The following is a 15,486-nucleotide window of genomic DNA, read 5'->3' on the forward strand; positions in this document are numbered from 1 at the left end:
CCCCCCCAGTTCTCCAGGTATCACTTGTCCCACAAACCCACCTCACGCATTCGCGTCTGGAAGTACTTCTCAAGAGCGTTGGCGCAGCGATAATATTCTGTGTCAGGGCTGTTGTAGAGGCGGCAGTTGGTGAAGATTCGCGTCATGTCCGCAATGAACAGCCTCTTCCCAGCCAGGTAATAGCGTGCCCTGAGCCTCTCTCCCATGGTCTTTAGATCTGAAAATGGTCGATGAAATTTTAAGCGGGAGGAGGTAAATTTACTAGATCACAAGAACCTCAATATAGTTTATGTCTGTGAATAAATTAATTTCTCTGATATATTAAGATATTCATTACCCAAAATGAATACAAACTTAAGGTCAATGCAAATTATCAAAGTTGAATTTTGCAAAGAAATTCTTTAGTTTCCCAAGTCTAAGCATTTATTTTAGAAAATGAAATCAGTGGGGAGTTGTGTACAGTTGAAACCTTTCCTATCTTTCCTGCGATTTCCAATACATCAGCCTTTTTTTTAATAACTTCCAGTTCCCATGATTATACTATGCCAGAATATTTGATCCATTATTTTTTCACAGCTCATAAAACTCTAAATGCCACACATTTAAATGTGCTGCCAAGGACTAGAAATTAATTTAAATAAAATATGGTATAGTAAGTTTAACTGTTAACTGAATAGAAATATTTAATTTGTAAACAGTCTCTGGTACAAATAACAATGGTGTAGCACACTTGTGCCAGGTGTAATAAAATTCCTATTCCTAGATATTTTTCTAACAGGTTAAAATGATAAGTTATATACAGAAGAAATGAAATATAATCTTTGCTGTTACAATTCTAATGAATTTTTTTTTCAAGTAAAGCTTCAAAAATTGAATCTAGTTCATTAACAAAACGTTTTCACAGGAAAATAATGAGTACACTTTCTAGCAAATATTTAGCACTGTTTTGGAAACTTTACCATGCTTACCGGCACAATGAAGGACAAGGAGAAATGATTATATGGGGGGACAATGCAAAATATTAAGGTGACTTCAACAGTAAAAATCTCATACCAAGTACGAAAATTAGGTCAAAAATATCAAAAAAGAATTGCTGGGAAACCCGGTCATAAAACACCTAAGGGTACAAAATATCATTAATCTTTTGCCAAGTATTTTTTTGTAAATTCTAACCCAAAAAATCACAGTGCATCTTATGGCCCAGGAAATATGGTACGAGTAATTTCATTTATAGGGGTACATGTAAAACCTTATGGGTAATCATGCAGTTTAAATCAATTATTTAAGTCACTTATGCATTTGGCAAAAACCACTGGTTCTTTTGCCACATCACCATTCTCCTGAGGATAATACTGACAACCAAGTGTGAAGGAGTGAGAAAAAGTTTCATTTTGTTTCCAAGAATAAAGTTTCAAGTCAAAGTATATTTCCCATTGTACTACAATGAAACAAAATACCAACCCCCTATCTGTGTTCTGCTCCAGGTCAAAATGAAACTCATTCATTCTGTAGCAACTACCACCCCTGATTCGGACTGAAACCAATGCTTTCCTCCCAAATTTCAAACATGGCTCTTGTTACAGTCAAGCCTCATTAATTTGTACCCCTTGAAAGAAGATATGGTTTCATTGAAGTGAGTAAGAAAACCGGTTGAAGGGGCAGATATTTGTTCAAACCTCATTCTAATCAAAATTCTAACTGAACAAATATAATAAGGTGGTATACATTTATATTGGAATCTTGATTTGTATTTGTGATATCATAAAATTCCCCTAAAGAAATTATGTATTTACAAGGATTTACTGAGTATGTAGTTTCGTTTCTGTCTACTTAAAACGTGAATAAACATTAAATTATAGATCATTAAATAATGATTCCAAGGCACTTGTATGAATTATTAATTCATACCATGAAATTATTTAAATTTAAATATTTCTTCATCTAATGTATGAAGAATATTGGTCACTTTCTGTGATTACTTTATTTGCTAAAAAATTTAGATATGTAATTAGCCACAAATAAAATTATTCATTCACAAAATATAATGTTTGTGGGAAATTGAATATCTATAGTTTTAGCAAATATTTATGAATTCCAGTCAATGTTCCCCATGTCTTTAGAATATGAGATTATTTTATTTTAAGTCATCCAATTAAAAAGATATGTACTTTGAGCTTAAAGCTTTCAAGTCACTTGAGAGTGAGCATTAAAATTCCTATGATTACCTCCTGGGCAGTCTGCATCAATATCATACACCAATAAAAAACAAAGCTCAATCTTATTTATCAAGAGGCCACATATCATTAAATGAGAAATGCTTTTCAGCTGAATTGTTTTCTATCTTCAACTATGTAATGGGCAGGAGAGACAAGTTCATGAGAACAGAATATAAACTCAAACCTTTACTAAGTTTGACAAAACTGAACTGAATTCATAAATCTATAATTCACTAGAAGTTCACTTACCCATTGGGTATTTAATGTGATCATAGTAGTCTGGTACATCATTTTTGTCAACTGGTTTCAGGAAGGGCCATGCAGCACTGTGATTTTTCACCTTTTGAGGAAAGAACTTTTCTTAATAGAAAATCTCTCACAACAAACAACAATACAAGACCTTATGAAAAAGTATCCAATTAATTACATTTCCCATTCATCATTCATTTAATTGACTACCCATACAGAAACATGATATTTTCCACATTAAATTACTATACCAAACCATGGTAAAAAATAAATAAAATCTCCTTACAAAAATTACTTTCATTCATTTTTTAAACATGCTGTGTATTAGGATATGCACACATTTTTTGATAAAAAAGGAATGCAGTAGTAAATAAAAACTCATCTCAAATAATAAGGATTCATAACAGTAAGCATGTCACTACCATGAGAGTATATGTTTATGATCACTGTTGGAAAAGACTGAGGTTCATTTCTGCTACCTATGTTAGCCTGGTAGTGCTCGTCTGCCAATTGAAAGGTCATAGGTCTCCATCCAAGCCAGGGCATGAATGTTGTGCATATGCTGGCCGTGTGGCCCTTAAAAATACTACATGCATGAAACAGCTTCCAACATGTTTTGATGTAATACCTTTATGGTAAACACAACTAAATTTGTAATTCCACCTCAATATGCTTTGTTATAAGATCTTGGTTTGCTCACTGAGCTTAATCATCAGATAAGCTTCCAATAATATTTCCAGGTACAATGACCTTGCGCTGCTTTTAAAAGGGATAGAGGAAAAGGACAATAAACTGTACATATGTAAACATGAAGTACATTATAATTTGCAAGAACTAGAAGCAAATTGTTTTTTAAAGTGAAACAAAAAGCTTATCTTGCTGCATTTGATCAATTGCAAGGTTTCCTTTGGGAACAGGTTCTGGTGAGATAACATGTACATCGAAAGAAATTTGTGTGATCCTCATCTGCACTAAAAATTTCTCAAATGTATAGCCTGGCTGATATTAGTCAAGGATATCTGCATTCAATAACGCTTGATTCTTCATCCTGTTGGATTAAGTACCCCAATTAATGCAATACTCTATCTTATTTTATTTTAACACAGAACAAACAGCATAGAAGCTCCAACTGATGAGAGCCAGTTTTTCATGATTCCCCACGAACATTATATAAGATCTGTATAAATAGTAACGGGAAAAGTTTTGGTAAAATGGATTTATTTTAGATATTGCTACAATGCCTCAAAATTCTTCGAAGTACATCCCTTAAGCATCGACACACTTTTGCCAGTGGCTTTTCCATGACTTGAAGGCTTCCTGTTAAGTGGATTCTGAAATATCCTAAAGGGTACTTGTGCAAGCTTCTTTGAGGTCCTATGGTGGAGTTCTTTTAGGGAGGATTTCACTTTTGGAAATAGGAAATAGTCTGCTGGTGCCAAGTCCAGACTGTAGGGGGTTTATGGAATCGTTTCGATGCCGTTTTTTCATCAGGTAGTCTGTTACCTTGGACTAGGTGTGGCTGGGTACCTTCGGGACGAGTTTAGCGCTGATCTATCGCAAGGCCAAATTTTTAGTGATAATAGTGTCCACTATCATCTTGTCAATGCCAATATGATCAGAGATAATGTGCTTACTTAACCGCCAATCTGAATTCAGCACTTTATGCTCATGTTTTTGTCGGTTCTTGATGTCAACGGCTGCTCAGCGCACTGCTCGTCCTCCACACCCTCTTGGCCATCTTTGAAGAGCTTGTGCCACTCAAATCCAGCAGTTTGTGAAATACTTTCATCCTTGAACACTTAGCCAGTCATGCCCAACATCTCCGTGGCCAATTTACCCAGTCTGACAGAAAAATTTGATGGCAGGCTGCCGTTCAATCGTTCACTACATTTTGCGCTCGTAATGAATCACTCGGCAAGGGTCCATTAAAAACATGATCTAATCTGAATTAACCCTCACAGGCGAGTGCTTGAGGCATGTTGAAGATCAGAGCCTTCACCACCAAACCTGTGTACTACAACGTACAGTCACATTAGAAAAAATTTCTTCCCACTACTTTTTATCTCATCTTTTATCTTATCTTTTATATCATGTATTTAGAATATTTTAGGAAATTTAATTATTTTCTTAAGTTTAAAGTCGAGCGTTTGAGGCCAATTAGGGGATGAATTTGCTGCCATCTATCAAACAATGGTGAAACAAATTTCAGACTGATATAAAGGTTAGTTTGGATTTGGCAGCCATTCAAGTAAGGCGTGTTTCGTGATTTTTGCTATGATGGAAAAAGAGCAGTATTGTTCAGTAATTCGCTTTTTGTTTTTGGATGGGAAGAAATGCGAAGAGATAAAAGCAAAGTTGGATGCTGTTTATGGGGACACTTCCCCATCCATGACAACACTTAGATATTGGTTCAACGAATTTAAAAGTGGGCAAACATCTGTTTTTGATGAGGAGCGACCAGGACGCCTGGCAGATGTGGTTACCGAGGAAATCATTCAAAAAGTCCACGCCATGATTCTCCCTGATCGACGAACGAAAGTGCACGAAGTAGCAGAGGCTGCGGGTGTGTCGACCGGAATGGCAATTAATATTTTACATGATAAGTTGGCGATGAAAAAATTGTCGGCCCGATGGTTGCCGCGATTGCTCACGGTGGACAACAAGCTAATCCGGAGTTGTCGCCGCCAAACTGCATGAGCTACGTTATAAATTGCTGCCACACCCCCCGTATTCACCCGATCTGGCTCCCTGCGACTTTTCTTATTACCTAACATGAAGAAATGGCTTGCAGGAAAAAATTTAGCTCAAACGAGGAAGTTATCACAGAGACAGTGGTGTATTTTGGAGAGTTCGACAAATCCTATATTTTGGAGGGGTTAAAAAAATGGCCAGAACGTAGGAATAAGTGTATCTTTCTAAAAGGGGACTATGTTGAAAAATAAAAAAAATGTTTTTGAAAAAATGATTTCTTCATTTCTAACATGGGTACTTATTGAACCGCCCTTGTATTCTTTATTAATGTTTGATCAGAATTATCATATGCAATTGTATACAGAAACAGAAAAGTTCTTTAGACTGATAAGGAATATTGCAAGGTGATTGAAAATAAGGCAATTAATTCAATGCTGAAGTTATTTTATGATCTAAACCTTATTCGAAATTCAGTTAATTGCACACCATCTGCAATCTTCTTTTTTATTTAGATAAACTGTGGGAATTTGAATCTTGGAATAATAAATAACATGATACATCACACTGCGATGGTGTAAACATTTTAGGGACAAAAAGAAAATAATTTCACCGATAAAAGATAAATTTTAGGTGTGTCAAAACAAAATTTCACGATAGAGTCAGCTGAAGAATGAGTGTGGATAGAAAAACTGTTAATTTCAATGTGAAAACTCTGATACAAGGTATACATGAACATGGATAGGTCACGAAGATGAGTCAGAGACAGAATCAGAAATTATGCTTCAAAAGGAAAACTCCATTTCCTATGCTTACTAAATATTTAATTTGTTATGAAACTTAACTCTCATACACAGATTACTTCACCGAGAACAAAGGACTGATTTTTACATGAGCTATTAGAGATTAAATGGAACATAATGTAGTAGTAATTAACCCAAATGGTGGTCATCATTGGTGGAGCTCTCCTCACAATACAATAATCTCACTGTTCACTCCATTGCCAAGGCCCTCCTTTGTTGTAAGTCATATCAAATATTCAGCCCCACCACACAGCTCTTCCCCCACCCTCAACCAACATCCTTCACCCCTCTATCTCTTCCTAACCCCGCCCACCCTCAAACTGACTACACATGCCTATTCAAATGATTCCATTATGTTACACAGAAATTAAATCTGGATTGTATTTTATGGTTTTTTAAATTTAACTGTCTCTTAAACAAAAGGGGCCGAAAGTTTTTTTCTCCAATTAAATTGTTCACAATTCCCAGCTGCATAATGAGCATGTTTTTTAAAGACCTCAAAATTTCCTTCTTCCTACGGAGTATAGCATCAGGAGCAGACCACATTCTCAGTAGGGAGACCAAATTGTAGGGTCATAGAAAAATGTTTAATAGGAAGCAACAAATCCCATAAAATATTATGCAGAAAAAATATTAACCCAAACCATTGATAATTACACCAGCTAATGAAAAAAATTAGCAAGTTAGTGTTAGATAATTTAAAAGAAGTGTCAGAAATGAAAATTAATATAAAACAATAAATTACAAAAAAAATAAAAATAGATATGATAGAAGAACTACAAATACACAACTTAAATTATAAAAAAATAATACAGAAATAATCTGACAAAAATCGGGAAAGGCTGCACGATTTTCTGAGCACCCATTCTGTCTTGGTAACTGCAGGTGGCCAAAGGAAAGGCATTGGCCTGTAGACTTGGTAAAAGATGAGTGTGGCATGGTGTAAGGTGAGCTCTACTCTCATACGTAATAAATCAGCCCTTGGGCTGTTTAGTTTTTTCAGACACTATTGTAAATGACGACATGTAGATAGACCAACCAAATAATTTAACCCGTTGGTCAGTTTCATTGGTGAGGTTGGAGACAATCCAGTGAAATTCCATCAGAATGTAACATGCCAGGGAGTCTGTCCCTTTCCTTATTCTCCCTGGAGTTATCCAGAAAGTTCGGGCTGAACTTCGAAACCTAGTCAGCTGCCAAGCATCGTATGTATCAAGCTACCATGCTTATATTAAAAAAATGTATTACTGTACATAAATGATTATTCAAACCATTCAACCACAATCTAAGGAGAACAAATGCAGGGGTGTTAAATTTCTTAGGAGGAGAGAGGAAGCCAAAGAATTAAGTATGGGAGTTTCCCAATTGTTTCAATCATTAAAAAAATAAGAAGGTATGGCAAAGGGAAGTCTTGGTAAGGTAAGCTCCAGAGAGGATTTCACATGAGGAATGGGGAGGAAGAAAATAAGTATTTGTGGACATCATTGATGTATTGGAAAAGAGAGGGCGATGAAAGCACCAAAAATGCATCACAACATGGAGTCATAAGAACAAACAAAACCCATAAGCAAGTCACACCTGGTTGAGAATGGATTTGAGTGCTGATAGTAATCCTTCACTATCACTCATTTTAGTGTCACTGGAGGTTGCAGTGGATGAGGGTCCAGTGGATGCAGGCAGCTGCCAACCAGTTTTCTTGATTCCAGTGATGTTTTCAATTTGTATTTTACACCATCCACCATTTGGATTCCCAGACTGTTCTTTGAAGATGGCCAAGCCAGGATGGACCTTTTGCACCACTTTCTGCCGCCTCTCCACAAGTTTTCTCACAATCTGACAAAAGATATTTTGCATTTAGCTCTAAATATATCCATATAATTTGATAAAATAAAGTTAAAAGAGGGAAATTTCATTATCATTATGATTACTCAGGAATAAAAATACATAAAAACCATAAGATTCCCTCAAAACCACCATGTTACACCAAAATTACCATTATGATATAAAACCATAAACACAGTAATCAACCCGAAGGTCGGTTTAGTAGGTGATGGTTGAGTTCACCAAGTACTAAGCCCGATGGCATGTGAAATTTGCACATCAGGGTAGGGGGGCCAGTTCCTTTCCCAGTGCTGGTTATGGTTTCCCAGGAAGATCTGGTACCCGAAAAATCACTTTAGCTTGGGTGGAGCTGCAGGTGCCCAGAGTGCCTTTCCCGGGAATCGAACCCGGGACCCTCCGGTCAGCGGTCCAACGCTCTACCCCCTGTAACTATCGCGACCCACCATTATGATATACCTAACTAAATTAAAGAGCACTTTAAAATTTTTTCACAAATCATTTGTTTCCAATAAATGACTACAGGGATTTTATCAATTATAATTTAAATGGTAGTTCACCATCTCAGGTAGGTTCTAAATGAATACAGACTGAACCTCTCCAATTCATCTCTCAGCTTCATTTAACATGATAAACCATTACAGCCCACATTACATTGAACCGTTCTTCGATTCCAAATACTTTCAACCTCCATTCATACTGTCCAATATGCCTATCCTTTTCCTTTCCCTTAAACACCTGCATAACATTCTCTCTCTATCACATTATCTCCCCAATTAAAATAATTCTTCCCAAATAAAATAATTACCAACGTAAAGTCAATATATCACCGTTTGAATCTTGATTTTCTTGGCGGCACTTTGAATTCAATTCCTAACTGTGTTTACAAGCATTAAACCAGTTTGTCCATACCTCTTTCTGTTTCCGTACAACTGCGGTGAATTCAGTGTACACAATATTGGCTTGGAGCTCACAGTGCATGAGAGTGGCTGCCTCATAGTCTTTAATAAATCCATAATAATGTGATCTTGAAAGAGTTATTTCTTTACTGAATCCTTGCTTCTTGAAATAACCTAGAAGAGAAAGAAAAATATACAACAAAAGGAGAACAAATGGCATGACTGGAAACAATAAATTACAACCAGAAATATGAACTACCAAAATTGCATCATACATTTTCAGATGAAGAAAATATAAAAATTATATGCAATATCTGACATACCATGAAATAAAGCTGAACCACACACATAATATATGTGCTACTTGAAAATTGAAGTAATTAAGGTCAATTTATTATAGCAATGGTCCTATTTTCTTTCTATCACGACTAGAGACAGTACATGCCAAACTCTTCTTGCCATAATAGAATGTATAAAAACTCTCCTGAAAAATGTTAGTTTTTCAAGAGAGCTTTCTGAAACATGCTTTTTTTAAAAATAGTTCATATATATAAAAGTAAGACATTCATAGCTCTTAAATCAATGATATAATTTTATTTTTTTTTTATTTGAAATATTTGGTTTATAATACAGTTAAACTTAATTCCTGGACCATATACTACCCTACACTCAAAGCTATATTGTTCCATAGTAAAAGCAGAGACAACAGAGAAACAAGACGACAAAGTATTCAATCTGGAGGGGCTAAAATATGACAGAATATTATGAAAGATATTATGTTTATCTCAAATGATTTTATCGGCTTTGCTAAATAGTGTACACGTAATGGAAATCAGTCATTATTGAAAAGAAAAGGTACCAATTCAATGGAGAGGCATGTTTAGCTTCATTTCACATGTCTACAAGTAAACAGTAATAAAACAAGAAAACTTTCATGAAATCTATCTTAACTGCAAAACCATTTACATCCAATAATAATAATGAAAATATAGAAAGTAAGAAGCACAAAAAATTGGGTTACATAAAATAAAAACATTTCTGGAATCTTACCAATGGCAAAATCATCAGCAAAGGTGAGAAAGTGAAAGATATTTTGTCGAACGTGGTAGTCCTTCAGGTGGTTCATTAGATGAGTTCCATAGCCCTTAACTTGCTCATTGGAGATTACTGCACAGAAAACAATTTCAGTAAAGCCTTGGGTCGGAAACATCCTAAAACAAATGCCTCCAATTGGCCTGTTGTCCTTGATCAATGCAAGTGTTTTATGCTTCCTGGGAGGATATGAAAGTCACAAAAGAATGGCATGAGGAATTAAAGTAAACTTAAAATCACTAATAAAATGTTTTGATGGAGTTCACAAAATTCCAGCAATTCCATCAGCTGCAAATAAGGTGAAAATGGCAGCAATGAGAACATAAAATTATTATTGTCATCAGGATATTGAAAAGTTGTTCCCATTTTATGGAACTTTACACAATGGAGGCTATTATCATGAGAACAAAAATATTTTCTTTCAGCAATAGGCACTTTTTTGTAATCTATTCAGTGCTTAGAATGTCCATCTCATTTGCTGAGCCAGTGATGATGGCTGCCTTTATGTAAATCTGGTTTCACTAGTTGTAAATACCAATCCATTGAACAGCACAAAGAAGCATTTGGGTGAACTAAATCAGTAGTAGGAACTCACGGGTCAAAGACGAGCCTGGTGATGTACTCCCGAGGCATGCGAGGTAGTTGGTGTGAGAAGACATTCTGCAACCCTATAAGCCACATCATTGTGCGTTTTGATACCGTCTGAGTCAGGGAATTGCCAACAACATGGAATTCTATCTCTCCCCGCAGCTCTTCCTGCTTTGCAGCTTCATCACGAGCTGCATTTTCAGCAAATATTGCCTGAAAAAAAATCAGAAAATACAGTAAAACCTCTTATTTGCACTTTTCTATGGATTTCAGAAAAAAGTGTAAAATGCGGGATAAGGCAAACAGTCGGAAAAGGAGAATTTTGACTATTGACATTGCTCTTCCCTCCCCTCTTTCCATTTTCAAGCAGGATAATATTTACATTTCTAAGTATTCGAGGAAAACTTAAAACATGAGAATCTGAGCGACTTAGTTTGAATAGTGCAAACAATTACCCAAATTCAAAATTTTTTGAAGAAGATAAAATTATTTTTGATTCAATGCAGTTTTGATGCAATAAAGCAAGTTTCAATACTTTTTATTATTCAATAGCCCATCACTGTTATATCTGTTGTGTCCAGGCAGTACAAATCATCCCAGCTGTCACCAATTCTTGAATTTTTCATGCTTCAATATTTTCAGGCCAACGCCATTTTAATTCCTCTTATTGCCACCTTGTGTGAGATGTGAATAGTCTCCCTCAGAAATTCTTAAAATGCATAAATTATGTAACTAACTCCAAGTCATACTATGCATTGATTTCATTGCACAAAACACTTCCTGACAAACAGATTACAAGTTTATGTACGAGGGTCATCCGGAAAGTAGTACCCGTTCGTGCCGCATGAAGTGCTGACGACGCGAGTAGCCGCTGGACGAGGTCAGATAGCTTCAGTGGCTTGTCTGCCTTCTCTGAGCCAAGTTGCGTGACGCTAGCATTGCCTGTGTTGTTTCTGTGATTGTTTACAATGTTTAAAAAAATTGAGAACGCCGCCAGTTGTGAAGTGAGGGCAGTGATTAAATTCCTCAATGCAAGAAACGTTCGCCCATGTGATATTCATCGCCAATTAAAGGAGGTGTATGGAGACAATGTAATGGACGAGTCGTCTGTTCGGCGGTGGTGTCGCAACTTCAACATGGGGAGGGGGAACACACACGACGATGAGCGTTCGGGGAGACCGTCTGTCATTACAGACCAACTGGTGAGCTCAGTTGACGAATTCGTGAGGAACGATCGGCGCGTCACAATTGATGACATCTGTGAGCATTTTCCCAATGTTTCTCGAACAATTGTTCATGAAATTGTTAAACACCATCTGCATTATGCAAAAATTTGTGCAAGGTGGGTCCCTCGCAAGCTTACAGATGAGTGACCCTGTATCTCAATGAGCTGGCGGCGAAGGACTATGCAGCAGGAATACAGAAACTTGTCACACGTTATGACAAATGCCTTAATTTGCTTGGAGATTATGTTGAGAAGTAGTTTAAAGTATCCTCTTTCAAATAAAATTTTTTATGTTTGTTAATATTTACTTTTGTGTCTTTATTTCACGAACGGGTACTACTTTCCGGATGACCCTCGTAGTTCACATTTTAACCATTAGTATGCCCCCTCAATTCAAAATTTTTGCTAAAACCATTCGCATTCCACCTGCTCTTGTCTTTTTTAAGTTCATGTGTATGAAACCAAGCTAGAAGAGTTTTTTTTATTAAGACTGAGATTCATGAGTAACTGTTTCAGAATGTAAATTTTTTTGAAATCCAGCACATAGTGATGCAAATAGCGGGAACACTGAAAATAAAATAGTGTAAATATGGGGTTCCACATATTTTGGAAAAATAGGAAACTGTATGGGATTGGATAAAAATGTAAATTGCAGATAAATGTAAATTTTGATAATGCAAATAAGGGGTTTGACAGCATAACCAACTCGACAACAGCACAGGAGACGCAGAGAAACATCTCCAGGGTGCTCTCTCCAGAAGAAAAAAATAGAATATACAATGAATGAAAGCAAATCATGGCAATAGCAGGTTGAAAAATTAAGATTAATGAATCCCAGTCTTTACCTCAAAATCCTCTCATACTGAACAACCTTTAAAAAGCTTATATTACATTGAACTGAAGGGGTTATCACTGAAAGGGTATTGGACTATACTATTTGTATGTGATACCCCATATTACTCCATTTACATCGTACTGAATGAAAAGTCTCAAATTGATTGGTTCAAAAGTTACCTAATAAATCTGATAGTTATATTGCCATTTGTTCACATTATGTATGCATGTAATGTACGTCATATTCACAGACCAATCCTTATCTCATTAGTGTTTATAATTTCCACTAGAATTTCACTAAGCTCAAATTTAAAAATAGGTCAAAAAGAAGAGTTCCCCTTTCAGTAATCTAAAAAAATACACTTGACAGTTTTTTGGTGAGTACAGCTTTCTCATTCCCTAGCATGAATTCACAAAGGTAGCACATGATACAATAATTGAAATGAATATTCTTTCATGTAGGAAACTATCTTATTCTTATTGACACTCTGCAATGCCATCAGCAAATGAATCATACCTCTGGCCCCACCATCTTCTTGGTGTCTGTGATGACTGCGATGATGTCCGCAACCACACTCTCTGGCACATCCTCTCCCTCCTCCACCTTTCTCCTCTTGGCTTCACTTTGAAGAGTAACCTCCGAACTGGTCTCCTTTTTCTCAATGACAGTGGTAGCAGCAGCACCGCTTGAAATGGAAGAAATTGAATTGTCTCAAAAAAAGATGAGCATAACCTTCTACAGGCTAGATTTATCCTTTCTACTAAATGAAGAGATTCGACATTTTTGCAGTTCAAGTATTTCACGAAGGGGGTATACATAGAGAATTTGGCTGCAGATTAGAAGGCCCCAGGAGATCAGAGCCTGGGATACCTCAGGGCACCATCTACCCTTCAACCAAGCTTTTTGATTTTTCATAAAATAGGTCTTCATGGGAAACCGCAGCATCTGATAGAACAGTAAATGGAACTGCCCCTCATATCTCGCTCATTTGATCAACCTTTGCGTTGATAACAGCAATTATCTTCAAACCAAAGCAACAGCTGCCATCAATCCTTTTTTATTTCATCTGGGATGAAATAAATAATACAAATTCTAACACATACTACCTTGATCAAAAAGTTCCCGGAATAACCACCGTGTGGCGCTCCCATCGTTCCGATTTGAGTTCTGTTTTTTTGTTAAATTGGTACATCTGTTGTTGATATTCCCTTTAAATCTTAGTGTCATAACTTGACATTTGCAAAAGTTACGGTCGGTTTTCGGTATGTCCATCAGTGCTTCCTGCGATTTTTCCATTACTTCCTCTCGGCTGCTAAAACGCGTTCCCCGTAATGGTTTTTTAACTCGATTGAACAGAAAGAAGTCACAGGGAGCCAAATCAGGTGAATTCGGTGGCTGTTGGATGGTATTTGTTGCATTTTTCGTCAAAAAATTACGAATAATGATAGCACTGTGCGACGGTGCGTTATCATGGTGCAAAATCCACGAGTTTTCTGCCCACATTTCTGGTCTCTTTCGGCGAATTGCTTCACGCAAACGTCTCATAACGCCCAAATAATACTCTTTGTTTACTGTCTGGCCTTCTGGCAAAAATTCATGATGCACTACACCGTTGTAATCCATGAAAACCGTCAGCATTGCCTTCTTTTTTGACTGAAAACGACGTGGTTTTTTTGGTCTCGGCTCATTTGGTGAACGCCATTCACTTGCCTGATGTCTGGATTGCGTGTCGTACTCATAAACCCACGTCTCGTCTCCAGTAATGATCGTTTTGATGAATGTGGGATCGGATTCAGCCTCGCAAATCATGTCTTTTGCGACGTCAACACGGTCTCTTTTTTGCATGAAATTGAGGTCTTTTGGCACCAACTTTGCTGCTACACGACGGAAACCCAAATCATTAACCACAATGTCTTGGGCGGATCCATAGGCAATGTTCAAGTCCTCCGCTATTTCTCTGATGGTTAATTTGCGGTTATTGACCAACATTTCTTTTACTTTATCAATTTTTTCACCGACTTTCGATGTCGATGGTCTGCCACTGCGTTCATCATCTTCGATTGACTCACGACCACTTCTGAACCGCTCGTGCCACTGGTAAACGACCGTTTTTTTTAGAGAATCGTTGCCGAAACACTTTTCCAACATTTCCAACGTCCGTGCGCCACTAAATCCGTTTTTTACGCAAAATTTAATACAAGTTCGTTGTTGCAAATTTAAATCCATTTCTGCAATTGTAAAAAATCGCCAACACACACAGAGATAGATGTACTCTTGGCTACGTAACTTTTGCAAATGTCAAGTTATGACACTAAGATTTAAAGGGAATATCAACAACAGATGTACCAATTTAACAAAAAAAACAGAACTCAAATTGGAACGATGGGAGCGCCACACGGTGGTTATTCCGGGAACTTTTTGATCAAGGTAGTATTCACAAAATGAAATGAAACTTGTCCTTTTGTTTTGGTCCAATTTTGCTATTATTAACTGATTATGATCAAAATGAAGTTTTTTACAAAATGAAATTTACAAAATTATTATGAATGTATTATAGTGTGAAAATTGGGCCACCAGGCACAGGTGAAATAGACAAATCTGTACTTTATAAACAAATTAGGTCTCCTGATTGGTGGGGTGATTATGAATTCCAACCTCTGACTCCCTTTATTTCACTGATAGCCAAAGTTTTCTCATTAACCTTCCAAAAGCCCCACCATGATTTGGATGGGCATGAATTTGTCAGCTGCCAAAAGGCACTTAATATTTCTTATCACAAATTTAAAATAAAAAAATTTTAATTTACATTTTTAAATAATATAAAAAACAATAAACAAAATTTCAAATTTAAACATAAATGTTATCTGTTTTGCACATTGGCTCTCATTTTGTGAAATATATGCTTGAAAATGATGGGAACAATATGACAAATTATCAAAATAATGTAATTGTGATGACCATTTACCTCACATTGAAGTTTCTTAAATTGTACAGGTAATATTTTCCATATTTTGAGGCCGTTATGAAAAAATATATTGACAAAGGCCACATT

General features: G+C 36.4%; 1 protein-coding gene across 1 annotated transcript in view; it reads right to left on the reverse strand.

Moving 5' to 3' along the window:
- The window catches only part of Gcn5 (Gcn5 acetyltransferase), a 31,427-nt gene continuing 15,941 nt past the window's right edge, over window positions 1-15,486 (reverse strand). Inside the window, exons 10-16 of the mRNA XM_071595590.1 lie at window positions 12,951-13,119; window positions 10,382-10,587; window positions 9,745-9,965; window positions 8,708-8,868; window positions 7,535-7,789; window positions 2,466-2,556; window positions 1-217 (exon numbers count right to left, since the gene is read on the reverse strand). Coding sequence (XP_071451691.1) covers window positions 21-217; window positions 2,466-2,556; window positions 7,535-7,789; window positions 8,708-8,868; window positions 9,745-9,965; window positions 10,382-10,587; window positions 12,951-13,119 — 1,300 coding nt within the window. The 3' untranslated portion in view covers window positions 1-20. The remainder of the gene's footprint in view (window positions 218-2,465; window positions 2,557-7,534; window positions 7,790-8,707; window positions 8,869-9,744; window positions 9,966-10,381; window positions 10,588-12,950; window positions 13,120-15,486) is intronic.

This window comes from Hetaerina americana, unplaced genomic scaffold (assembly GCF_022747635.1).
Source record: "Hetaerina americana unplaced genomic scaffold, ioHetAmer1.1.p SCAF_7, whole genome shotgun sequence".
Taxonomy (NCBI): domain Eukaryota; kingdom Metazoa; phylum Arthropoda; class Insecta; order Odonata; family Calopterygidae; genus Hetaerina; species Hetaerina americana.